The 26,431-nt window shown below is 44.0% G+C and overlaps 1 protein-coding gene across 1 annotated transcript; it reads left to right on the plus strand.

The window, feature by feature from the left end:
• The first annotated feature begins 833 nt into the window (after positions 1-833).
• LOC118796274 (polycystic kidney disease 1 like 1) lies at positions 834-25,849 on the plus strand. The gene is made up of 47 exons (XM_036555083.1): positions 834-864; positions 1,232-1,351; positions 1,605-1,773; positions 2,324-2,563; positions 2,745-2,877; positions 3,160-3,363; positions 3,630-3,811; positions 4,097-4,300; positions 4,587-4,750; positions 4,863-5,333; positions 5,739-5,939; positions 6,446-6,553; positions 7,027-7,197; positions 7,398-7,475; positions 7,811-7,953; positions 8,210-8,330; positions 8,450-8,573; positions 8,654-8,846; positions 9,135-9,191; positions 9,374-9,592; positions 9,934-10,179; positions 10,382-10,500; positions 10,625-10,765; positions 10,908-11,008; positions 11,126-11,321; positions 11,813-12,020; positions 13,342-13,448; positions 13,635-13,851; positions 14,035-14,208; positions 14,897-15,016; positions 15,692-15,887; positions 16,421-16,553; positions 16,769-16,853; positions 17,319-17,507; positions 17,792-17,910; positions 18,024-18,134; positions 18,322-18,445; positions 19,582-19,760; positions 20,498-20,777; positions 21,070-21,174; positions 21,304-21,444; positions 21,817-21,951; positions 22,269-22,499; positions 22,811-22,972; positions 23,495-23,662; positions 24,350-24,483; positions 24,976-25,849. The coding sequence occupies exons 1-47, from the start codon at positions 834-836 to the stop codon at positions 25,523-25,525; spliced, it is 8,004 nt and encodes a 2,667-aa protein (XP_036410976.1). The 3' UTR covers positions 25,526-25,849.
• Positions 25,850-26,431: the final 582 nt, after the last annotated feature.

Below are 26,431 nucleotides of genomic sequence, written 5' to 3' on the forward strand. Positions count from 1 at the left end.
TCTCCAGTCCCCTGTACAGCAGCCCTCTGGGGGAACACCTGTCTGTTAAAGTGTGTGGTCCAATCAGCAGCATTCAAGTCCAGTTCCCCTCTGGTGTGGACCACGCTGTGCTCCTCCCCCAACCCGATGGCTCCTACACAACCGGCGATCTCCAGTTCAGAGCTTACACTCTCTCCGAGGACGTCACCTTCGCGTTCGACTTTGGAGATGGGTCACCAGTGATGCACGTACAAGGAACCCCACATCCGTTCTATCCAGGAGCCCAGTCTTCCGTCTACCACCAGTTCACTGAGGGTAATATTCTAGGTCACTGAGGCTAGTCACTAGGGCGGCAGTGTAGCATGGTGGTTAAGGAGATGGACCAAAGGTTTGCCAGTGATTCCCTGCTGGGGCAATGCTGGTATACCCTTGGGAAAGGTACTTAACCCACAATTGCCTCAGGAAATATCCAGCTGTATAAACAAATTTTAAAAAACTGTAACCAATGTAAGGCGCTCTGGATGAGAGTGTCTGCTAAATGCCAATAATGTAATGTAATGTAGTAAAAGCACAGTGTAAAACTGGGGTTTCAGCTATTTTCAAATGCCAATATCTGACTATGACACCACTAACTATATTCTTTCTTTCTGTAATTAATAGAGGGCACCTTCTTCATCAGAGTCACTGCCTATAATGAATTCTACAATGCCACTGAGGTGCTACATCTCTTCTATGTGGAGAAAACACCTGAAAATTTACTTCTGACGATGAACTCCAGTGTAGTCCACAAAGATGAAGTCATTCTTTTTAAGGCTCACCTGTCACAAGGAACTAATGTCACATACACATGGAATATGGGTGATCAGACAACTTATGTTAACAAAGGTAAACAAGCTTTGTTTCTGTTTTTTTTTTTTTTTGCAAATAAAAGTGAACATATATTCATCTCTGTGCTGTATCATCTAATATTACAAGTAAAAGAAAATGAGCTACAACAGTGGGGGTTCCGGAGTAGCTCAGTGGTTAAGGTGTTTGCTTTGAATGCAATCCAAGATCTAAATGTTTGTCTGCGCTCTCCTGGATTGTTAGCAAATGCTGTACTGATAATAAAACTGGACATTCCAAATTCAGAGAAAAAGGGGGGAAAGCATTGAGAATTCTAAATTTAGAATTAATACGAAACTCCAACAATACCTAAGCAAGTGAATATGAAAGCAGATGACATAACCCATAGTCTTATCTGTGCTTCCAGGCCCAGTGGTGTCTCACGTGTTTCTGACAGCCGCAGAGCACAGCGTGTCGGTGACAGCCCAGAATCGAGTGGGGAGCGTGACCGGCAGTGCCAGCGTCTCTGTGCTTTACCGCATGCAGCGTATGTACACACTAGTGACAGCAAGCCTGCCCATGCCTGTGAACTACTGTATGCACCATGCAAACAGACTGTAGTGATTCCAGATCCCTCCATCCCTCCCCACTCTTTCCATCTCTGGCAACTCTCTGCTCAAAGCACTGATACATTTTTGTCCAGACTGTCTGTCTTGCAGTGTTGATGCAATGCAATATTGCATCAACAGGTGTCCTTTTTCCATCTGCTGAGCTCTGCTGTTATTGCCCCTGTCTTCCAGCTGTGAGGATCCACACAGACAAACAGGTGTATGCTACAGGCACGGATATCACATTCCTGGCTGTGACCGAGGAGCCAGGCCCGCTGGAGTTTCTGTGGCACTTTGGGGACAGGCTCCCACAGAGATCCACCTCCAGGACCATCACTAAGAGATACTACGTCCCTGGCAGGTGCCGTTTCAATACCTAGCGTACTGGATTCTCATTTAATACTGGGATGAATATTATCGTAACTATTCTGGAGAATGTTAGCTTATCATTGTGCCAGCATTATTTTTATTTTTTCAATGCCTCCTTATGGATTCCGCATTCATTACCTGAAAGTATTCATTTATTCTCACTGAAGGTGACATATATGCATAAGTTTGCAAAGCCATTTTGATGTGTCACTTCCGCTTAAAAGGTGGGCTTAAGAACACAACAAAAAAGATGAGATCTTTCCACAGAAGGGGAAGTCCACAGAGATGCTTTACTTGTGATATTTGCATTGTGTGACCTTTCTAGTGTCTCCCGATCCCTTGTTTCGTTTAAATTTCACTGTTATTAACATATCTATTTAAAGCTGTTTGAAGCACCAACTTAAAGGATGATTCTACAATGAGAATCTACTGAATTGCAAAACAGATTGAAAAGGTACAATGCTTATAAAGCACAAAAGAAGGTCATGTTGGAAGCTCCTTCTCCCAGAAGCACAGAAATATCATGTGCTGTGGTTTTCCAGGTACAATGTCATCCTCAATGCCTCTAATGGACTGGGCTCCTTCACCTCGGACATATATCCAATAGTAATCCAGAGAGAGGTCAAGGTCAACAGGCTTCAGTTCTACACATCAGTGCTGCTGAACGCCAGTGTGAACTTTGACTGCAGGATTAACGCTGGCACCAATGTCCGCTATCACTGGAGCTTTGGAGACGGCACCTACAGAATAGGAAGTAACACTGAACAGCACGTCTTCCACAGGTAGGTGCTGCTGCCGTACCTATTCTTTTTGGAAGCAGATACACTGTACATGTTTACTGTAGTTGATAGCATGTCCAATGGGTTGAAATGTTCTATAAAGTGCTGCTGTGGTTGAACGCATGATATATTTGTGAAATGTGAAACGTACTACGTGGACTCTTTTTTTGTGGTCTGACCGCAGAACGGGTGAATTCACAGTGCAAGTGACCGTGTCCAACCTGGTCAGCTCTGCCTCCCTGATGGGACAGATCTTTGTGGTCCGTCAGCCCTGCCAGCCTCCTCCAGTCAAAAACATGGGTCCCCTCAAATTACAGGTAGAGTGCCCCCTTCAGCGACAGTGGTGCTCCAGAGAGAAGCCAGTCCAACACACACACACGCGCACACACACACACACACACACACACACACACACACACACACCACATACACACAGTACCCAACAGGAAGGAGAGGAGAGGAGAAGCACAGAGCAGAAGGAGAGGGTGGAAGCGCTGAGTTTCTGATGGAGCCTGTTACAGTGAGCTGATGATAGTAGGTGCGGAACAGGACTCTTCTCCTCTCCCCATAGCATCTTGTCATCCTCCATTGCACTACAGGTGCGGCGCTACCAGACCTTGCGGCTGGGAGTGACCTACGAAGCAGACATCCAGTGCAACATATCCCAGGGTCTCCTCTACAGCTGGGCCGTCTATGAGTCTGGGGGCCTGCAGGTGCAGCTCCCTCCAATCGAGGCCCAAAAGCAGAGCATCGAGCTGCCTAACAACTTCCTGCATTATGGCACATACACAGCTGTAGCCAGGGTAAGGACGTGTAGGATGGCCAACTGGCCAATGGGATATTGTTTTCTGTTTTGAAGAATTGCTGCTTACAGGTCATTAAATCCCATGGCAGACACAGTCATAACTCTCTGGAGGTGTTTTTTTATTATGTGTGGGGGAGGGGGGGGCTCTACCTGATAATTAACAAATTAACAGAATAATTGTTTTATAGGGAAAAATATAGATCTCTCATTTTCTCTAATGAGAGTAGTAATTCTTTTTTATCTTGCTTTCTGTGTCCCTTACAGGTTCAAATCCAAGGCAGCATTGTGTACAGTAACTACACTGTCCGCATTGAGGTGGTGCCAAGCCCCCCAGTCAGCCTCATCTATGGAGGAACAAACATCTTCATCAGTAACAGCAACGGCACCATTCTCACCCTGAACGGACAAGGATCACACGACCCAGATTACCCTCAGAATATCCTGAGGTACAGCTATACAAATGAAACACCTCACGGAGGAGTATTTGAAATACTCACTGATTTAGATGCAATGATACTTAAAATTAGTTTATGGTTAACCATGGTTCACCATATCAGTGGCACAGTGGCATCCACTTGTCTGTTATTTGATAGCATACCCGAGTAAACTATTGAGAGAAGAGAAGGCTGGTTGAAACCTGAGATACATGACTGGAGGCAGAGACTAGCGATTGGCTCTGTGCCAAGCGTTTAGCTCATTAACCATTCACTGATATCGGTCTCTCTTGGCAGCTACACGTGGGACTGTGAGCCAGTCAGTGGGATTCAGAGCCCCTGTTTTGATGAGCACGTCCCCACCTCCCACGCTGTGCTCATGTTCCCTGTCAGTTTTCTCAAGCCCAGTTTCGACCAGTTCCAGTTCAGGCTCACAGTGCGGAGCGGAGATCGAGCTGCCGTGTCTGAGGTGTTTGTCACCATCTCGCCCAGTCTGATCGGGTGAGCTGCACATCTTCCACAGCGTGCTCCCTGCCTTTAGTCAGTTTTCAGGATGCATGTGCTTGAAAGTCATTATACATTGGCTATAGCTGAAACCCATGTTGCAGATCATTTAATTGTGATAGATGCACTGATAATATCCCTTGTTTTTACACCTATTCTGGTTGTACATCTTAAAAATATAATACTAATATTTCAAATGATATGACTACAAATATGTTGCTATTTTGGTAGCCATGCACAAAAAGTGGCATTTGATTGGTCTTTGCTTTTGTCTCCCCTTCAGGAATGTAAATGTATATTGCTACCAGTGCCTAGGGAGCACAGTGAATTGGAATGAGCAGTTTTCTGTCAAAGCGCAATGTGAAAACTGTGGCGTTTCCTCAGGAAACATTTTCTACACCTGGAAGCTCTACCTGGTGAATGCCTCTAGTAAAGTAGTTGTTGATGGTAAGAAAAGATATGATTTGCTGTCTGCAGAATACCTCAGTAAAGTGTATTATGGTTTTACAGTTGATATTTTGTTGAACTTTGAACAAAAGAGATGATGTTTTCTTTCCAGTTCCTTTCTGCAATAGTGTGGATCTGAGTCTTCCTTCCAGGCTCGTCTCTGTGCTACCACCAGCAGCCACTCTACCCACTCAGACAACATCTGGAGCTCTGCCAACAGGTCTTTCCCTCAGCACCACTCCTGTGCCATTACCAGACAACTTCTCCTCTCCCCAAATCACACCTGGGCGCTCCACAGTTCCGGCTTTTTCTGAGACGCCTTGGGCAGCAGAGGACCCAGGGTCTCAGTACCACACCACCGTAGTGACATCGTCAAACACAACCAGTACCAATGCAAAGCCGTCGCCCACCACAGTGCCGGCTCCGCCCACCACCCCTTTCCTCCCCGTGTTCCCCCCCTTCCCCTTCCCCTTTCCTGAAGAGGACCTGCCTTCGGGTGGTCGCCCTCGACGGGAGAGGTCAGCCGAGCCTCAGAGAGCAGCGACGAGCTCTGATCATGCCACCCCTGCTGAGCCTGCACCAGGTACCCAGACATATTGAGTGAAGTCCCTCTGTAAATAATCTGCAGGGGGCATTTCATTTTAGAAATGAAGAACATCCAGGAACTTGTACTATAGCATTCTTGGTTTGGTATCTAATTGCAGTTGTAATAATGTGAAATAAATCCAAAGAAGCCCAAAGTTTGTTGTGTAGTTATATCCGATTAGTTATTTGTTGTAACCATTTACGCTAAAGAGATAGGGAGTAAAATCTGATATGATATAAGTAACAGTGTCAATGTTCGCTCAGAGGTGCAGAGCGTAAACGCTAAACAATGCTCAAACTGGTGATAACAGAACACACAGAGAGCAGGTTACTTTGTCTGCATTTCACCCTTTTGGCTGTATGTTATTAATTTGGACTGGGCTCGGCGGTTCGTTCATTTTAGATTCTGGGCGTCCACCACCTGTACCTGGTGACTACGACATCCCTGTTCCTCCGTACTACATCTCAGAGTTCCCTGTGCCCCCGTATGATGGGAGCATTGTCTATGGTGGCCCTGCCGGTGAAAGTGACTTCCTCTCTGAATTTCCCTATGACCCCCTCTTTCCATCCATCTTTGAGAGCAGTGAGGTCATTGGTCGCCCAGGTAAGCGATAAATTTGACTGTGTGTGTTCGCTTGGAAGCGTCGTGAGGTGAAATATATTTCAGAGGATGATATAAAAATGTATTTCTTAATGGACCATTTTATTCAAAATAAAATGTGCATAAGGAAATATGTTCATGCTGTATGGAATTGTTTTTCTGAACACAACATAAATTGCTTAATTAAATTTTTTTAATATGCAGTTGGGGGCTCCTTCTCTGGAGGATCTTCCTCTGGGGGAGCAGTCATCAGACCCTTTCCTGGTTCAGGTTGGTGCTTTGACAGCACGGTCTGTCCATCAAACGTCACTTCAGGCTAAATGAGCATCATTAAAGTCGATTAAATTGGTTTTGGATTACAATCTAAGACATCTTCAGTCATACTCTTGAGCATTTAGGAGTTTTTTACAGTTCAGTTATTTGAGATTTGACATTTTCAGCATGCGTGTGCTAATATGCCCTTTGCATGTGTGTGTGTGTATGTGCACGTGTCAACACGGGCGTTACAGTACCCCCTTCGAATGAGGGTGATGTTGACTACAGAGGTAATGCAACAGTGATCGGAGAAGACGAGGGTGGAGCATCGGCCAATCAGACGCTCAGCCTTAACTCGACTGGTACTTTAATTTTAGAGACCTTGACTTATATATTGATTAATCAGCTACCTTGTCATGCTAGGCAGATAATAATTGCTAAGATTTTATTCCAGGCTATGAGACTCATTACGGAACAATTGAAGAAGCCGACACAGGAGTCTCTGGAGGTAGACCTATAGGTGGGACTGGATACATTCTTTACACCCATCTAGTACTATTGTGTTTATTGGTCCCTACTGACTACCAGTTCTGCTGTGCTTATTATTTGATGGTGGAGGTGTAATACTTTAACTCAAATTGATCATTAATTCTATATATCTTTGTTTATGTACTGTGGTCTTTTGTTTAATGCCATTAGATGGATTTATTTGACCAGTTTCCAGTGAAAATTGCAAAGCGCTGCACATCACATTTTTCCTATGGAATGACACCCGGAAAAGTGATGGAGTTGTAGGGAATCTGCTCTTTAATCTCAGTACTTATGTGTGCGACAGGGGCTGGATCAGGAAGCTCTAGTGGAGTTGTGCCTCCAGGCTCCAGTGGTGGGTGGGGGCACAACCTGGTAGACCCCAGCAATCAGCTGCTGCCTCCAGCTAAGAAAACCCTGCTGGACCTGAACAGAGAGCTGATCGACCCTGATGTGTTCCAGACCTTCACATTGACAGGTATCGAGTCACAGTCAGTCACATGACCACACATGCCAAATGTCAACATCAAATCATTTAATGTGATACAATAAATTAATGCAATCATGCTGTCACAATCAAGTACCTATTGGAAGGCATTGATATGTACAGGAATGTTATTTTTTTATATCCACTAAGTTATGTGTCTTTTATTCCTCTATATCCTTAATTCCATTCAGGCATAACTTCACCCATCATCTCATTTAAGCCTTTCGTGTTGAAAACAAAGAGTCTTTACATGCTGGAGGTGTCTGCAAGTAAGTTGAATGTGGTTGTCGTTTAAGTACCTGTAGGGCTCACCATGGGCTTTATTAGTTTTCATTAGTTGCATTTGTAGAGTGCTTCAGGTTGTGGTCTCAGACAATGTATCAAATATTGGTTTTCATTCAGCTTGCTATGTGACTAATATGGCTAAAATTTTCCTCAGCTTTGTTCCCCAAAAATGTCACAGCAGTTATAATTCTGAGGTAAAGTAGTAATGGTGAGAGCAAAGTGTTTAGTTTTTTTTTTACATTGTGACCATGTACAATAAGTCAACGAATGGTTTTATTGAAACATGTCTTTAGCATGTCTGTGTATCCTTTCCGCTCAGATTCACAGGAGACACTCCTGGGGAAGACCCAGTTATTTTTTTCCACCAATGAGATTCCTGAGGGCATGACCTGCCAGGTGCAGCCAAGCAAGGGCTACGAGATCCACACAGATTTCAGCATATTCTGCACCTCCGGAAAAGAGGTTGTTGTTGTTGTTTTTTTTTTATTATTATTTCTTACATCTTCATTTCATTACTGGAGTATGATCACACGTATATGAAATCACATCTGTGATCAGTCTGATTTCATGAGGATTGCTGTGACAGAATTCAAGTAGTCATGTTGAGATGTCCAGGGAACAGCAAACTGTAGTGACTTCCAAGGACGCTTTGCCCGTGAGGCTCAGTATGTTTCAGAACTTATGCTGTCTGCCTCTCTCACAATTCCCTGCCTAACAGGACCTGCTGTATGAGTACAGCTTCAGTGTGGGAAACACCCCAAGGAAGATCCTGTACCAAGGCCGAGATTTCCAGTACTACTTCAATCTTCCATCTGGAGATCCAGATGATGACTATAAAGGTGAAGAGGTGGAAAAACTATTCAAATGTATGATATTATACACAAAGTAAGCAAATCTTTGTATTTTACAATGTTCCATTAAAAAGTAATATTCACACTTTGAACTGTACTTTTGACAGTTATGATATACACCGAAATACGGAACAGATTTGGAGCAGCGACCAGACCATGTCCAGTTAGTGTTAAGGTCCTGCCAAGCTTCCAGAGAAATCCGTCATCTGTCTACGACCCCGAAAAGGAACTGTAAGGCACTGCGCAGCTGTTGGCAGATTTCATTGTTGGTGCAGCAGGGATCCCTAACATGCATCCCATGGTGTTTCCAGCTACGTGTATGGCATAAGGAACCTCACCAAGCTAATGCAGATGGGCAACAGCATAGAGATCCGGAACTACATCATTCTGCTGACCAGCATGCTGAATCGTCTGAGTGGGGACCCTGCTGCCTCCCTTGAGCTGCAGACAGCCACCCGCGGTGCCCTGATCTCCACGGTCTGCCAGCTGACCATCAGCGACCAGGTCCTCGGTGTTCCTGTGACCAGAAACATTTCTAAAGCCGTTTCCTCTCCAGACACCTTGCTGATAAGGACACACTACCTCATGAGCTGTTCATGCGCCCTTAACAAACATGTGTTCTGGGATTTTCTATAAAGAATAGGAACTGGATTTGTATCTTTAACTAGTTCATGTCATAAAGATTAGCAGGTCCCTAATTCAGAGGGTAAAACATTTTGCTATTCCTGTTTTTATTATTTATTATATTATATTATTTTTTTTATTTATTTTGTCATTTTAATCTTTTTTCAGGCAACAATGATTGACAACATCTACATGCTTAAAGAGCTTATGCGTGTCACTACTCAGGTGAGTGTTTCTATCTATCTGCAAACTTAATGAGTTCAGAAAACCTTATGGTTGTCACTGAGTGTGGGTAATTTTGTTAATTCTACTTGTTTATGCTTTGAGCCTGTCAATATGTTAACCGCATGCTGATGATGACCACTCAGCAGGGCACCTGTGTGCTTTCTCTTCTGTCTCCGTGGCAGGTGACATTTGACAGTGCCCGGCTGGTGACACGACACATCCGAGTCATATCAGCCTGTTTCCATGAGCCCAATGTGCCTGTCACATACTATCTCGACGAATGGACGTTGAACTCGTTGGTGCCACTGTTGTCCCATGCCTTGGAAGCTTCGTTCAGCTCCTCTGATGAGAGCGTCCAGCTGACCTCAGATGGCATCCGCACCGCCACAGAGCTGATGCTGGTGAGAGTGACACACAGCATCACAGAGCTGCAGTGGAAACTTACCTTTACTGGCTGTAATTATGCAAACATTTGTCTTTCAAAGCAAATTAAATTCTAATGACAGCAAACTTCCAATTTCTTTTCATTTCATGACTGAAGGTATTGGCATGGGTTCAGAAGTGAAAAGCCTTTTTTTTTAATTAGAATTTTTTCCAAAGGGAAGTTCTAAATTAAAATGGATTTTTAATTAGAAAAGTTGTTAGCGCTGTTTCTGCAGAAGTGTTTGTGACAACTGTCTAAAAACTGTGGTTGCTCCTCTGTAATATCCCCTTTATGATGGGCTTTTCTGTGGGGTTGCAGAAGTATGTCCTCTTCAGCAAGGCCCTGCAGTACACTGTGAGCACCAGCCTTATGGAGCTCAAGACCAGCCAGCTCGACAGCCTCCAGACCATGGTCGACAGTGTCGGCTCAACCACCTTCTACCTCCCTGACGCCTTGGGCTCGTATATTGACGGGCGTAGCACTGACCCCCACGGACCCTGTGTTATCAGTCAGCTGACACTCTTTAAGCAGAACCCCTACTTCTGGGCCAAGGCACCTGTCCAGGTGAGGCACTGTATAGTGAGGGACAGTGTAAGGTACCACCATAACTTCAGCAGATAGCTATGGACCAGCGCTCTTCACCCTGACTAGAGCACGTGGTGTATAGTTTGAAGGCTCAAGGTCCTAAGAGCCATTCCTTGTGTTGGATGTCTGATTTCTGCTTGGAGTGCAAAGGTCTATGAGATGAACACTGGCTTTTTTACAGATAAATGGGGACATAGCTGGCCTGACGCTGTACAACTGCAGCACCAGGAGAGAGATGAAAGTGTACTCTCTTTCCACACCGGTCAACATCGAGTTCCAGAAGAGGGCCAGCAATGTAAGGTTTGGGGTGAGCTGGTACAAGAACACTCAAGCAGAGAACATGCTTCTCCATGTTATGCATGAATGGTAAGTTGAACATCTAAATGCGCTGCATACTGGGGCTTCTTTGACCTTGACAGGAGAGCGGTGCCTCGGATCTCTCCCTGCTGCGCAGCGAGATGATCATTCACCGGTTCAATGTGTCACCAGAGAACCTACAGGAGATGCTGCAGATCACCGTGGAGTTCACCCAGCCTGCTAGTTTTCCCATCATGTTCCTCTTCAGGTGCGCAGATTATCAACTGAAACTATTACATTTTCAAATTTTCAAACAAATGAATGAACAAATTTTTGCAATTACATTTTAAATCATTCTGGTTGCAGTACCTGTCCTATGGTGCGGTCTTTCTCTTTCACTGTTTGTGTAGAATGTTTGAGAGACCAACTCCCAGCTTGTACAACATTAAGAAGATCCATCGCTGGGAGGGAAACACTGTCCATATTTTCCTGCCACCCTCCACTTTGACTGGTGTGCCTATTAATCAAATTTATTAATTTCAGACCCATACTGAAATTTGAAAATTCTGCCACTAAAGGGTTACTAAATGTATGTTTTTTGGTTTTGTTTTAAAAATGTACTGAACAGGAGCTGGTACTGGCTACTTGGCAATTCTGAATGCAGACTACAACAGAAATCCTCGCAATAAGTACGTTGCCAGAGCGGTGAATTACACCATGAGGATTGAGTCCACACGATGCCTGTCCTGGGATGGTGTGAGGGAGTGGAGAGCTGGTGGCTGCACCCCTACGCAGGGGCTCTCCCCTGATAAAGTCAACTGCAGGTACAACTGTGCCCCTCTATACATCAGGCATGTTCTGGAAGCATGTGATAACCCACACAAAGCTGATGAAGGGATTGCCAAGACTACACAATTCCTGATAATAACATAGGTTATCACATCATCATTACAGTCCTTTACAGGTCAGTTATGAAGTGAAAGCTGTCTGTCATGTGTCTAATGATATCAAATGGGGTTTGCAAAAAAAAAAAAAAAAAAAAACTAAATGATGAAAGCCCATCATACATTTAATGAAATTATTTGAAGCATATTCTTTAAGCCTGCTTTTGAAATGTATTTATTATTCTTTCAGCTGCAACCATCTAACAACATTTGCAGTGGCTTACCAGGAAATACAAAGCCATCATGAATTTACTGATGCGTCTCAGTTTGTTACGTGAGTACCATCCTCCCAATTTGGACCCAATATATTGACTGCCTGTTTAGTCAGCGCTGCTTGCAGTATCAGTGATACACCCCTTGTTGACTTACAGCCTTGTCGATAACCTGACGCTGTGCATCGTCATAGCCATCTCTCTTGCGGTCTACCTCCTGGTGATGGTTGTGTGTAAGCTGGCTGATATCCGGGGGGAGGAGAAGGCGGGTTTGGTCCTATTGCAGGACAATAGCCCATTGGACCGGCAGCTCTACGCTGTCACCATCGACACAGGCTTCCGCTCCAGACCAGCCATGACAGCGAAGGTACCGAGTCACATGTTACACATGCTCAACTACGGCACTTTAGGTCAACTAGAGTCAACCAAACACAAGATCTAGCACAGTCAACCCTTTTGTGTAAATCCAGCCACAGCCCATACGGTCAACTGTGGCACACAATGCCGTGGCTCAGGGTTTTGAGCAAACACCATTCTGGTTTTAAATGTTCCAGTTGCATGTGGTGCATGCCATGTAGTGGGTAAGAGCTTCTGCTAAGTGAAGTAATGTAATGTAATGTAATGTATTAGTATTTCCTGATCTATAGACCTGAGGGTCATGGGCTTGAATATCAATGAGGTCACTACTGTTGCACGCTTGTGCAAAATACCTTTACCTAATTTCAGTGCAAACATAGAAAAAAATCCCTTCAATTGTATGATATACATTTTTGCAAGATGCCGTGGATGAATCGACCCACAACAGTGATGTAGCACAGGTCTGCCTCTACGTTAGATTCTTTGTTTACAAATGCTCTCAGGAAGAGCTACTTGGACTAATTACTTTAAAGAAGCACACAATTGGTGAGTCAATTTTTTTTTCTAAAATTGTTTCAGTCTTTAAGGAGCGTTGAATTTGGAATGTATTAATATGCTGGTAACAGATGGTGCACCTGCAATGGCACAGGGCCTGTCTGCTGGGTTGGCTGCTGTGGCTCCGTAGCTGAGATTTATACACCAAAGCCTGTTGTTTGCCAGCCCATGGACTCTGTCATGGCAGTTTTTATCTTTATTTGTTCTTCCACCTTTGAATGTAAAAGTGATTTATGTGTCTTGATACAATGCCACACTATGCACTATGCTGTTGTTGTTGTCACAGTTGTATGCACTATTGTGAATGTGGTATGTTAGTTAAAAGACTTAAATTAAAAATGTTCGTGATGTGAATGTAGAAATGACGTAGGCCTTTGTGTCCTCACACAATACTATGCACTCATATGTTGTTGTTACAGTTCCATGCACCTATATATGTCTTGCTACAGTGCAGGTGTATCTTCCAACTGTTAATGTGATTGTTTAGATTTCAGCCATATTATATATTTCGGCAACATTTCCCTGGCCCCTCCTTTGGGATCATTTTCACAATCTGGCCCCCATTTCAAATTAATTGAATAGCCCTGAGCTAAGATACTAAATTTTGGTAATGAGATGTTTCTAACAAGGATCCTAAATTGTAGTAATTAGCTATTCCAAGCGTTCTATCTTGAGCTCTCACTATTGGCATTCACACATTGACATGTCAGGTCATCGAGCTGGGCCAGCGCCGCATGAATGAGTTTAGTTAGTGAAGTGCGGTGCTTGCCCTTCAGGTGCACATCGTGCTACACGGTGACGATGGAGTCTCTCAGACCAGAGAGCTCAATTTCCCTGACAACCTCCCATTCGAGAGGAACTCCAGGCGGACGTTCATCCTCAGGTACTGCACTGACTGTTGTTATCACAAATGTGCACTTTAGGTTTTGGTATGTGGTTTAGGGGAACTGCTGAAAAAAATGCAAAGTGGTTTTAATCCTAGCGGTCTTTTCGTCATGTTATGACCCGGTAATGAGCATTTGCACGGAGTGAAAGCGTACGCTGTAAGTGATGCCAGCATGTCCCTCAGCACCCCAGAGAGCCTGGGCCCCATCTGGAAGGTGCACCTCTGGCATGACAACAGCGGCTGCTCCCCAAGCTGGTACATCAGCTACGTGCTGGTGAAGGACCTGGTGAGAGGCAGCAGCTGGTTCTTCCCTGGGGAGTGCTGGCTGGCTGTGGACGAAGGCGACGGGAGGGTGGAGAGGGAGCTCACCCCCCTCACCCGGGGCCTGGGGTTTATGAAGGTACCACTGCGAACACTGCCTCTCATTTCAGCTTACTTATTCTTTCTGTTTAGTGCTATTTGTTTATGTCTGCTGACAGCAGATTAGATCTGATGGACTTCTGTTCTGTGTGTGAACGTTTGTGTATTGTGTGTATGCGAATGCATCTGTGTTGTTTTGTGTGTGTGTATTGTGTGTGAGCAGTTGCTGTACTCAAAGCTGACAGAGTACCTGGAGGACTTCCACCTGTGGGCGTCGGTGTACAGCCGCCCCTCCCACAGCGGGTTCACCCACGTCCAGCGTCTGAGCGTGTGCCTGCTCCTCCTGGAGGGGTACATGTGTGCCAACACCGTGGTCCTCTCTCGGCAGGACGACCAGGTGGGCACACAAGCGCAGCACAGAGGCAAACGCTGGCAGGCTGCAGTCCTTACGCATCTCCCCCCTACGCTGCAGACAGTTGCCCTGGGTCTCTGCCGCCTCGCAGATCGATTCCTTTAGTGTTCTCAGCTTCTGGAAAGGGGCAGACTTTGTTCTGTTGTTATTTTTATGAGGGCATCACAAAGGGTGATATATTCAAATCTTTTAGGAAATTACTTTTCAATAATACCCAGAAATTCTCAAAATATTTGCAGGAACTTTGGATTAATGAGCTTTTCTTTTATGTTGGCAGAAAACCAATTTATTATATTTATGAGGAGTGTCACCACTTTCAAAATATTGGTAATGAATTAATGTTCCTCACATTAAAAAGAAGTGAGAGCTCTGACAAAACAATATCTCTGTCTATCATACTGCTCATACAGCTCATACTGACTATGTAAGTGGTTCTTCAGCTCACTGACTCTGATTCGTTTTTTTTTTCATTGGAATTTATTGGTCATTGAAACAGTGCCCCACAGTGAAGTTGCTAAACCGCATTGTGTTAAAACATCTAGGCTGAAAATTCCAAAACTGACTGGTGACCTTTTGTGGCTTCTAACGAAGGAAGATGATGGATTTAAGCAAGGCTAAATGGTGTGTGATGTGCCGTGCTCTGCTGTGTCTTTTTCCACGGGTGGGACGGCAGTACACCGCAGAGCTGGGCCTCATCGACGTCTCTGCCGTCTCCCTGGCGACGGGGATCCTCAGCACGCTGGCGGTGCTGCCGGTGGGGGGTCTGGTGTCCCTGCTGTTCCGCCTGAGCAAGGTCAGTGCGTCCCGCTGTGCTGTCAGCCTGCTGGCATCGCGCGGACCTTTATCCTGTCACGGCCGCAGATCTGGGTCAGAGTTATGGATGATCCCAAAGACAAGCTGCTCAGATTCTCATATCTCCCACAGCCATACCTCATGTCTACCATATCCTCAGAGTGCAGAGGAAATAATTTGTTCTTTTTGCGTGTTTTGAAATAACAGGCGACCTGTAATAAGGACTCCTCGGCAGAGCAAAACAAGACTAGAGTTCCCGATGTCTACTCTGTGGAAGGTTAGAGACGGACTCGCCGTCCTCTGATGGATGCGCTGTCCTCTGTAGGGTTTTCTTTGTTTGAATGGGAATTTACAACCGTCCGAACAAAGAAACTGAAAGGTCATCCAGTGCTGGGTGTTTGTGCTCTCTTTAGTTCACCGTGATGCTCTGCTGGTTGACGACAGTGCATTTGAGTCTTACTTGTCCTGGCATAACCTTCAGCAGTGGGCGCAGGCAACGTGGAGAAGGAAATGCGAGGTCTGTCCTTACCCTGAGGTCTGTCCCTGCCCTACCCTGTCCTTATATCTTAACCTGTGTGTGAGTTTTTCACGTGATGTCGGTGTATGGTGCAACGTTATAAGCATGGTGATGGGGAACGATGATGGTGAATGTAAAGTGCTTCATACCCCCCGACAGAGAGGGGTGCTGGCCTGGTGCCCCCCCAGCAGGGAGTCTGTACCCTACGGCGAGCACCATGGAAAGAAAGCGGGGCGGAGCGACTCTGATCGCGGCTCCAGCGGCTTCGAGGATGGCAGTTACAGTAATAACAGCAAACTCCTGGGCGCGGACTTCAAACAGAGCCAGTGTGACTTCCAGTCCAGCAGCACAGGAGGTACCTGTCATGCTGCAGCCTGGGGTGGGTAATGGGGAGCGCAGGACGTAACTCATCAAGGGTAATTACCTGGTCGTGAGTGATAGCATATACCGTGTATTAAATAGCATATTTTCTCCATTCACAGTCATTCACAGGCTGAATTCTTAGGCAAAATGTGAACCTACCAGCACATGTAGACACGCGTGTCTACGTGTGCTGGTAGGTTCACATTTTGCATAACAATTCATTGTAGATTTCAGTGAAATTGACCTGTCAGAGAAATCTGATTCTAATTATATCTCAAAAACAGCATACTTGCAAAATACAGAAATTTGATTGGTAGCAATTGGTAATTGATAAACTATAAATACAAGTCACTTTCCCTTTCAGATTTCTGTCATCTTTTTAAAGCTGTCAACATTGTTATTGTTATACATATTGTTATATATTGCTAGGGCAATGTTATTTACAGTGTATAATGGCAATGTCGATTAGTTTGGTTAGAAAGCTGTGCACTTTATGTTTGACTGTCCTCTTTGGTATTTCCCCAGAGCACGGCTGTGTACTGGAGCAGCAGGAGTTTGGGAGCGTCACGCTGCCCTCGTGGTGTCGCTGTGTCGCCTGGGGTCTGTGCTTGTCACTGTCCCTCAGCTGCGCTGTGCTTACCGCTGTCCTGGGAACAGAGTGGGTGTCATCCTTCTCCTGTGGTTCTCACTACAGTCACGGGCCAATCTGATACATTCACAAAACTCTCATTACACACACAGATTCAGTGGATATAGCCTCAGAGATTCCATTTATACACAATACAACAGGTCACTGATTACTGCCACTGATGTAATTATAAATAGCTGTATATTATTAAATAAATAACAGTCATGGTATGTTTTATCCCACAGGTTCAGCACCACTAAGAGTCTGCTGTGGATCCACTCACTGTTCTTCTCCCTGCTGTGCTGTGCATTTGTGGTTCAGCCTGCTCTGGTAAATGGTCGGATCCATTACCTCCGGTGTTTTGAATGTCACGGGAGAAAGAGAGCAAGTGGAAACCAATGATTTTCCCTGAGAGGCATCTCTTTCACCATTGAGTGCAGTGCAGTCACTCAATAGGACCCATTCCATCACAGTCTGACAGCTGCCAGTTCCAGGTTTAATCAGACATTTTAAATATTTCAACCGTGGAGCAATAGACTTGAAGGATTTCTTTAGTTGTTATATGCTCTAAAGTGGTATATTTTTGCTTTGGTTTAATGTCGAATTTTCCCCTGTGCAGATTTTTTTTAGGCAGGAGATAGTTGTGCTTTGGTTATATTGATGCCAGAACATAATTTACAGCACTTAATTAACAGCTAATAGGAAAAGCAAAAATTTATATGATTTATATTTTATGAATTATGTACAAATTTATGTAAGTATGATGACATTGACATGTTTTGTCGTTTGACCCAGATCCTCATCATTGCCGCAGTAGTGTCCTTGTGGTACAGGGAGAGCTGTGACTTCTGCAGCAGCTCTAATGAGACTGAACCTGTGGGGGAGAAGCTGAAGCTCTGGAGCCAAAATGGAGGCAGCCTGTCTGAAACCTACCAGCACAGTCCCTACCATCACGTCCAGCACGAATATTCACACTTGGACAGGGTAATATTTTGAACCACTCTGCCAGGATATAAATCTCCTGTCAGACAGTGCTTCAGTTCAAGCAGTAGATTTTGGCTGGAGTCCTACAGCAGGAACTGCACAGCACAGTAATTTTGTGTCACACATTTTTCCCCTGGATGTGTAGCTCCAGTAATTCTGAAGTAAGACTAAACTCTGCATTGATATCAGTTTGCTATATATGCCTACGTATATAGCAAACTGATATCAATGAATGTGTCCTATCCTGTGCCCCTCACATTGATCCCACCCTCTTTGATTGGCAGGTGTTAGCGGCCCGTCAGAGAGCCCGCCACCTGCGCCTGACCCGCCCACCTACACGGGCAGAGCTTAGGAGTGTCCGGGACCAGATGAGGAAGGAGGGGCTCATTCGCAAAACCCTCAGGTCAGGTCACATCCCAGAGCTTCAATACAGCCTCCTCGTGTAGGAGCTGTAGTCTTCTCTGGCGAGATCAATTTATTTAGTCAAACTGATCCTCTAACTCCCACTCCCAACAGGGAGGCCACGTTTTACATTGTCATGTTGTGCCTGCTCCTGTCCGTCACCTATGGAAAATCATCAAAAAGTCAGTACCAGCTGAATCAGGCTGTCAGAACTGAGTTTACCAGGCAAGTGACCATATTCATTTTCACACTGTCACTGGCTCAAGCGTGCTCTGTGAATTTTAATCATCACTTTAATTTCTGGATTTGAACTTTATAGTATTGACATACAGATGAAGACCAAATGAAAGGTGTTATGTAGATTGTACTCACTCTAGCAGAAGTGTTGCCTTTTCTATTGGTTTGTTTCCAGACACCCACGCAGTGCTTTTCAAGACATAAAAACCCATGAAGACTGGTGGAACTGGGCTTCAACCACTTTATTGGATGGCCTGTATGGAGACATGTGGTACAACAAGGTTTCAGCTAGAAACAAGGTACATCTCGGTGTGAATATCACTCATTGTCTTGAAAATTCAGGTGACCTTTCATTATTCCTGTTATTATAAACCTTACCTGTTATATGGTGATCTATAACCTTGAGAATGTGTGTGTGTGTGTGTGTGTGTGTGTGTGTGTGTGTGTGTGTGTGTGTGTGTGTGTGTGTACGTGTGTGTGTGTGTGTGTGTACGTGTACGTGTACGTGTGTGCATGGTGGTGCACTTATATTTACAGGCAGGTGCTGTCCATGGAACATGCATTCTGATTGGAGAACCAATTCTAAAAAAAATAGAAGTTGCAAATAAAACAGCATGTAAGGTAAGCAGCTGTGAGAGAACTGACATTATAAGAGGCAGGAAAATATGTTCCATTACATATTAAAGCAGTTAACTTGAGTGCATTGATTGCCTTGAGCAGTAAAACTGAAAAGCGGAATAGCTGTTTCTCAGTACAATATCATTTATTGACAGTAGATGGCAGCATAGCTATACTTACTCACTACATGTGACGCTATAGTAGTAATATGGTGGTAATACAGTAATACACTGGTGCCCTTTCTGCTCCAGTGAACCAGTTTAAATTAATCAGGGTATACATAACAGTGTCATAACTACATGAATACAAGGATTGTTATTAAATAGGTATTACCCATTGAGCAGAGTAACACTCTTCAGTTTGTCTTGACAAGGTCAAACCATTAATCTAAATATTTGGTCAAGTTATGTAATATGTAGTGCTTCTTGGTTTTTGTTTCAAATGAATAACTGTCAAATTGCCCGTCCTCATGTAGTTTTTACTTGTATGGTAGGTTAAACGTTTGATTTTGCTAAAAAAAAAAAAAACACCTTGAGAGTGATTCTAACATCGATGGACTTGTGGCCACATACAGTGTTGTGAGTGTAATTGGGGGTGGCAGTGTAGCATCGTGGTAAGGAGCAGGACTTGTAACTGAAAGGTGGCCGGTTCTACTCCCCCCGCGGCACTGCTGTTGTACCCTTAGGCAAGGTACTTAACCAAGAATCGCCTCTGTTAATATCCAGCTGTATAAATGGATAACACGTAAAAAATGTAGGTCGCTCTGGACAAGAGCATCTGCTAAATGATATTAGCGTAATGTAATTTCTGACCTCAGGTGCCCAGCCCCTTTGAAGGCCTGCTCCCTGCCTGTCTCCCTGCCTACAGCCCCTCGAACGGAGACGGGGGCCAGTCGGGCTCTGTCACTGGCTCCGCTGTCACACGCATGCACCGCTACTGCGGACACGTCGCCTGCTATGGGGAAACAGGGACCCGAGTCAGTCTGGGATCAACAAGGTCTGGCACACAAATGCACAGTCTGACATTCCATGTAATGAGCTCTTCACTGCAGTGTGAAACAAAATGAGAATTAATTTTTTTGCGATACCCTATGATTTAGTTGATGAAAAAAGCTAGACAGACTATTATTCATTTTGACATTACATATTAAATGAGACTGTTTGAGTTATCTCAGTATTTAGCGTTACATCATTACTTTATTACTTTTCTGGAGTAATGAAGGCAGCCATTATGGAATTAATGTTCCATTTTTTCATTATCGAGTGTGTTGAATGGAAATGTATGGAATGGAAAGTGACTAAATACATCATAATTATCACTGCCAGCATGACTTGAATACGAGTAGAATAATGGTAGTACAAGACAGCGCTACTTTTCAAATGAAAGTGTTGCTTATTTATTTCTTATTCTGGCCATTTGATTAAATATTAATAGTTAACACCATTTTCTCCTGAACAGTCAGGGGTTTATTGGTGTTGTTATAAACGCTTACACATGTCTGGTTTAGATCCCTAAAATATCAATGCCTAACTCTATAGCATGTGTCATTTTGCATTAAATTGTTTGAAAACAAACACACAATTGTGATTATTTCGTGGAAAATTCAGTTGCATTTTACCAAAAAGCTAAGAAACCAATTTCAAAGTACAGTTAATTTGAGGTGAGTGAAAGGTAAGTCTCTGCGATCAAATATTCTGATAGTGGACTCCTTTGATCCCTTATATAAATCTCAGTTCTCTCAAGAAGAGAGCACTCATCACTTTCATTCGCCCGCTCAGGTCTGCAGCTTCAGCTCGGCTCCAGGAGCTTAGGGGTGGGGGGTGGCTGGACCGCCGCACCCGCACGGTGCTGGCCCAGTTTACCCTCTACAACCCCCCCACAAACCTGTTCACCACCGTCTCCCTCATGGCCGAGCAGCCCGCCACGGGGGGCCTGCTGCCTTCGGCCTTTATCCAGTCCGTCAGGGTGTACCAAACCGCCAGCACACTTGATTACATCATCATGGCCTGCGAGGTGAGACCGTGCTGTTCTGCTGCTTATCTGGCTTGCAGAGTCTGGTGGCGGTTCTCACGGCTGGGAGCCTCAAGACTGACTCTGACTGCCATGCAAGCGTGTCGAGTTGCTGAGAATGAGTCAGACGTGAACAGCAGTGTGGCACATTTCCCACGCTACAGAGCAGACCGACGAGTTCGGTATCTCTGCAGATGTGTTGTCCTGACTGTTGTCGTTATATGTCTTCTCAATGCCCCTATTGAGAAGAGATGGTTAGCCACTCATCAGTCTCCATCCTGTTTCCGTTCACCAGCTCCTCTTCCTGCTGTTCACACTGCTTCAGTTGTATTTCCAAATATGTGCCATGAGTCAGAAGGGACTGCTATCTTATTGGCGGGACACTTGTAACTGGCTGGAGGTGAGAGTGGTGTATCCTCAAGGAGTTTATTCTTACATTTGTGTTTATGCTGTCAGTGAGGACTTCATAGTGATGTGCAACTTTGTAAGGGACATCATAACTGGGCTCATAATTGGTCTTTTCTCCTAGGTCACCATCATCATCATTAGCCTCCTGTACTACGTGTACTATGTGTACCACTTCGTTCTGACTGTGGAGATTATTGACCATTTGCAGAGGGAGAATTTCAAAGCATTTGTGGATTTGAGTTTCTTCTCATCTTGGGAACAGGTTAGACAATGTGTTGTTTCTTTGACCATATTAGCTTTCCAGGAGACAGCAGTTGTTTGAGTAAGAAAATTTGTGAGGATTGTTAATAGAACTCTGTATTACTAATTGCTGCCATGATGCTGTCTATCGGATATCAGAAAGTCTGTAGGTAATTAACGCCACAAGGAGGATAATTACTTTGGTCTGTAAGTTTAGAAGAATAACTTTTTTGCTTGCCCTGCAACAGTACTAAGACGTGCAAAAAAAGTTTTTTATCGGTTAGAAAAGTTGTCTAGATTGCAGTGCATTTCTTTGTCCATGTGAATAGATTATGATGCAAAATGCAGCGTTCACATGGTTTTGCTCCTTTTCCCATCTCCTCTGTGCTTCCAGCTGACACATTGCCTGCATGGCGTGATAGTCTTTCTGTTCCTGGTGAAATCTGTCTTCATTCTTCAGACGAATATAGTAATGGCTCCCTCTGTCACACTACTGAAGCTCTCCCTCTCCAAACTCTGGTGGCCTTTGGTATGCGACACACAGTTTATAATCTTTACATATTTGGCCTTGAAATACCTAGAGTTAATCAAGCAGATACAAGCTTGATTAACCAGTAATCATTGTAAAGCTTTAAAATGTTTGGAATGTGGACGTGCGGTGTGTTTGAGTACAGTACTAGTACCTGGGCAAAACAGAGAAGTGAAAGTATGTATGAATTATAGGTGTGTTCGATGATTCATGGTGATGGGTTGATTTTAGTGTGTTGGAACTATTAAACTGCTTCAGAATGTTCTCACAAGTCTTTCATGTGACATTGGATAATGGGTGTGTCTAACATGCTGCAGGTGACAGGTGTCATCCTCATGGTGGCCTTCTCCTGCCTGGGGAACCTGCTCTTCCAGTCCACCTGTCACCCCTTCAGCAGCATGCCCAGGTCCTTCCAGACGGTCATCAAGCAAGGCGTGGGGGTCATCCGGCTGAAGACCCTGTCCGCACTCTACCAGTCCAATGATATCTCCATCTTTGTCTTCTCCGGATCTTTCTTCTTCATTGTGACAATTGTCTGGACGGCACTGGTACATTAGCAACAGCAGATGAGCCTTGCTACGCTTCAGTCATGCATGTTTAAAATTGAAATTGATGGAAAGCTTATATGCCACATATTTTGAAGTTGTTAGAAAAGGACAAGACTCTTTGAGGATATTTTAATTAATGAAGGGTTTCATTTTGTGAAGAGTAGGTTCAGGCTAACTTTCTGTGTACGGTAGTGCTATTGTTAGCTTGATTAGCAAATGGATTGTATAGTAATATATGTATGTAATATTTTTATCAGCAAATCAAGCATTTTAAATTGATAACAACCAATCTTTTTTATTTCTTTTTAAAGATTATTGGGATTCTCACCCCTCTAGCAAAAACTGCAAGGAATACCACAAGGAGAAAGTACCTTGTGACCTTTTCCGAGGTGGTAGCTTACATTCAAGATAGGCTTCTTGTGCTCCTTGGAAGGCGTGGTCCAAGGTGGATAGATAACCATGCCCAGAGAAGTGTGAGTGGCCCTTTATTCCAGTGTCAGATTCAGATTCTGTAGGACTATTCATGATTACCTTGAATCTAGTGAACACAATATTAAAAACTTTTTTACCTTCAATAAAATGTACTGTTCCTCCATGTACAATCTTTTGACTGTATGAATAAACAAACATCTCCCATTTCAGAGGTTTCATATAAAGAGATATTCATACTCATGCTTCATATACAGAAATAGGCTTAGAGAATATATGTGCTGTGTTTTGGGCGACCACCTGAGGATGAAAAGGTCAGAAACTACAGATCTAAAAGATCTAAAAGATGTATAGTACTAATCTGTACAGCGATGCTGTATTTCACAGATATTAATCAGCTGTTATATGATTGTGTCCACCATATATGATTATGCTTTGGTGAAAAGATAAGTAAAGGAATGAATGGACTACTTTCCGTTGTTATCTGCTGGCATGGTTTCAGCATCCCCAAAAGCCATGCTGTGCACAGGATTGGCACTGAAAGTGCTCACATTTTCTATTTTTAGAACTTCTACCTGGAGGAGTTTGAGAACCTTGTGGATGAACTTCTGTTCCGGCTCAATGCCCTCTCAAACAGCCTGCACCACACGCTCCCAAACAAAGAGCAGAGCTACAGGGAGGACAAGAGCCCACCCATGTCCCTGGCAGACTACACCTGCAGCCTGCACTCAGAGGTGGGGACCCCTACAATCTGTATTACCTGTCTTAAAGGGCTCACTTAAGAGCAGTAGGAATGTCCCAGTATATCAACAATAATTAAGACCGCATTCTGTCTGCTTCCAAAAGAGATTTATTTAGCTGCACACAGAACAAGTCAAAAGGCTGTCCTTCTGAGTACCCTGCTTAAATCTACGGGGAGCAGATGGTGTCTGGAAATTCAATTATATTTAATAAATTCCTCTCTGCATAGCACCTTCAAACCATGGTGTGTGTGTGTGTGGGGGGGGGGGGGTATTTTCTGTTTATCACTTAATGGCAGTATCAGCAGAAGTATTGATGCCAGATAAAGATATTTATTTATTTACCTAATTTTGTCTTTTTTGGGGAGGTAAGTTATATTTTATGTTGTAATGGATCTATTCTGTAATATCTGTAATCTGTAATAATTGTATATGTGATAAAAATAATTGTGAAAAAAGAAGTAAGAGACTAAATGAATAAGACAGGATAAAGAGATGTAGGTGAAGTTACCTCCAGTAGACATGCAAGTGTTTCATTCAGCCATCAAAATGATTGATTTAAAAAAAGTTTTCATGTTGATAAATGGATTGGACTTTGCAATACTACAGTGTCCACTGTTCAGTTTATTTCTGTGTGTGACAGGAATTGTATCTTAAATCATTTTTCTTCATTATACACAGAACACAGCTGCTGGTGAAGATGGTATGAGGAAAAAGACATCTAAAATTGAGGGGATGCTATTCAGAAATACTTCTGACTTGTACAATCTATTTCTGTGCTCTCAGGAAGACTTACATGATCAAAACTTTTTGAGGTAAGTCCTCAGTTTCAGGAACAGAAAATGAGTTGGGTTCACTAGGTTTCTTTATGAGTACAGGTAATTAATGTTGCTTTGTCCTTTGCACCTGTAGAAAAAATATCTGTAAGACATATATTCTATCTCTCCAGAGGTGGACACCCCGGCTTCAGAAAGTAAAAGTCCCGCCACGGATTTGTTCCACTCATGCACTGCACCAGCTGAATTTAATTAGCACAACTCTTCAGCCAGGTAGAGGAGCTTATTAGTGAAATCACCTTGTTTAGTGCATGGGTGCAGCAAATACGTGGCAGGACTTTTACTTTCTGAAGCCGTGGTGTCCACCTCTGTATCTGTCAGACAGTCCATCTATAAATGTGCAGTGTGATGGATTTAATTTTGAAACCTTCCCTTTTAAATTGCAAGTTATTCCTTGCCTAGACGTTGCCTAAAGTGCAGGACTTCAAAATACATTACAGATATAATCTTTATTCATTTTGTGCTCAACAGTTCAAAACTTGAGTTGGAGACATTAAAACATCTGCAGCAGAACCTGAATAAAAGCCCAGCTTCGGATGGGTTTGAGGGGTCCTGCAGTCCAGAGCGCTCTGAGGGGCCTGAGAAGGAGGCCACAGAGGGCTCCTTAGAGCTCTCAGCTGCTCTGCCGGGCAGTGTCGAGCTGTCCTACTCCTCCGCCTCAGACACTCCTGCGTACTGCTCCTCGTTCCGCTCAGACTGCTACGACCTGCTGCAGCCTGGGGGTGTCCCGCCTCACGCCCTGCGTGGAATGAGGTGTCCCGAAATACAGGGAGGTCAACCTGGGAGTCAGGACAGTCGGATGAGGGACTCGACGGCAAACCTGTGGGCTAAGAACCGCAAGGTGCTCAGACGATCACACACCGCTGTTATTCAGCCCCTGAGGGGAAGCATTAGCAGGGCCTGGGAAGGAGCCCTCAGCCAGGGGAGCACAGCAGCCCTGTCCTCTCTCTCTGTGCAAAGCCACCGCTCCCATCATTGGACACTGCTACAAAGACAGAGGCTTCCTAACACTGGCCAATAGACAGAATACAACAGAGAATGGGATGATTCTCATCAAGTATGAACCACAGGAGAGCGCATCTTGCAACCTAGGGGTTCAGAATATGTTGGTGACCTCAGCCTCTCAATAGTCAATTTTCTGTATGGCTGTTGGGTACCTTTCTTCTGGTTTGTAAAACTGTAAAGAATGACAGTGTCTTCCTCATAGGTACATATATATCACACACATTGTTAACAAGCTCCACATGTCTAGCTTGATGGTCACGTGACAGAGAAATGTAATTTAAGGAGAACTGTTCTATATCTTCTGCTACTAATTCTTGCACACCTACCTCTTTTAGTCAAAAATCTGTCTCTTCAGGGTCAATCAGTGCTTTGTTACATGGAATGGTGTGATAAAATTCTAATCTGAGCATCTCTCTACCCCAAATATTGCCTCTGCTCTCCTTGCAGAGATATTGGCAAATCCAAACTCAGAACTTGTGCATTTATCTATGAAAAGGACCAACTGATGGGTTTTCTCCTGGTCTTGTTTCTCACCCCACTGACCCATTTGTTTGTAAGAATTTGTAGCAGTCCTCCATCTCCACATGAAACTGTCTCTTAAATGAATAAAATTTTTATAATCGCACCATGCCAGTTTCTTCCTTTTCCTCTGTGCTGCCTCGGCTACCGCATCATGTGAAAAAGCAACCATTAATAGCATTCACCTGTGCCCTATAATACTGTACTTGGTATGAACATTCCTTGATTTACTCTACAATGCATAATGCAGTTTTAATGACTAGTAGAGTACTATTGCAGTGAGACTAGTGTTTGGATGCAAAAGCACAATATCGGGGGCACCTTGTTGGATTCCTATGATGTCTACACCTACAAACCTACAAACCCTAACCTCTTGCCGTATTATTAGTATTTAACAGTAGTA

Source organism: Megalops cyprinoides, chromosome 2, assembly GCF_013368585.1.
Source record: "Megalops cyprinoides isolate fMegCyp1 chromosome 2, fMegCyp1.pri, whole genome shotgun sequence".
Lineage (NCBI taxonomy): Eukaryota > Metazoa > Chordata > Actinopteri > Elopiformes > Megalopidae > Megalops > Megalops cyprinoides.

Bases quoted from the DNA above. Each gene is read 5' to 3' on its own strand.
- LOC118796274 (XM_036555083.1), top strand. From the start codon at position 834: ATGGGTGATCAGACAACTTATGTTAACAAAG. The intron at 3,812-4,096 runs GTACAGCTATAC...CTCTCTTGGCAG, and splicing joins TACCCTCAGAATATCCTGAG to CTACACGTGGGACTGTGAGC. The intron at 5,334-5,738 runs GTACCCAGACAT...CGTTCATTTTAG, and splicing joins CCCTGCTGAGCCTGCACCAG to ATTCTGGGCGTCCACCACCT.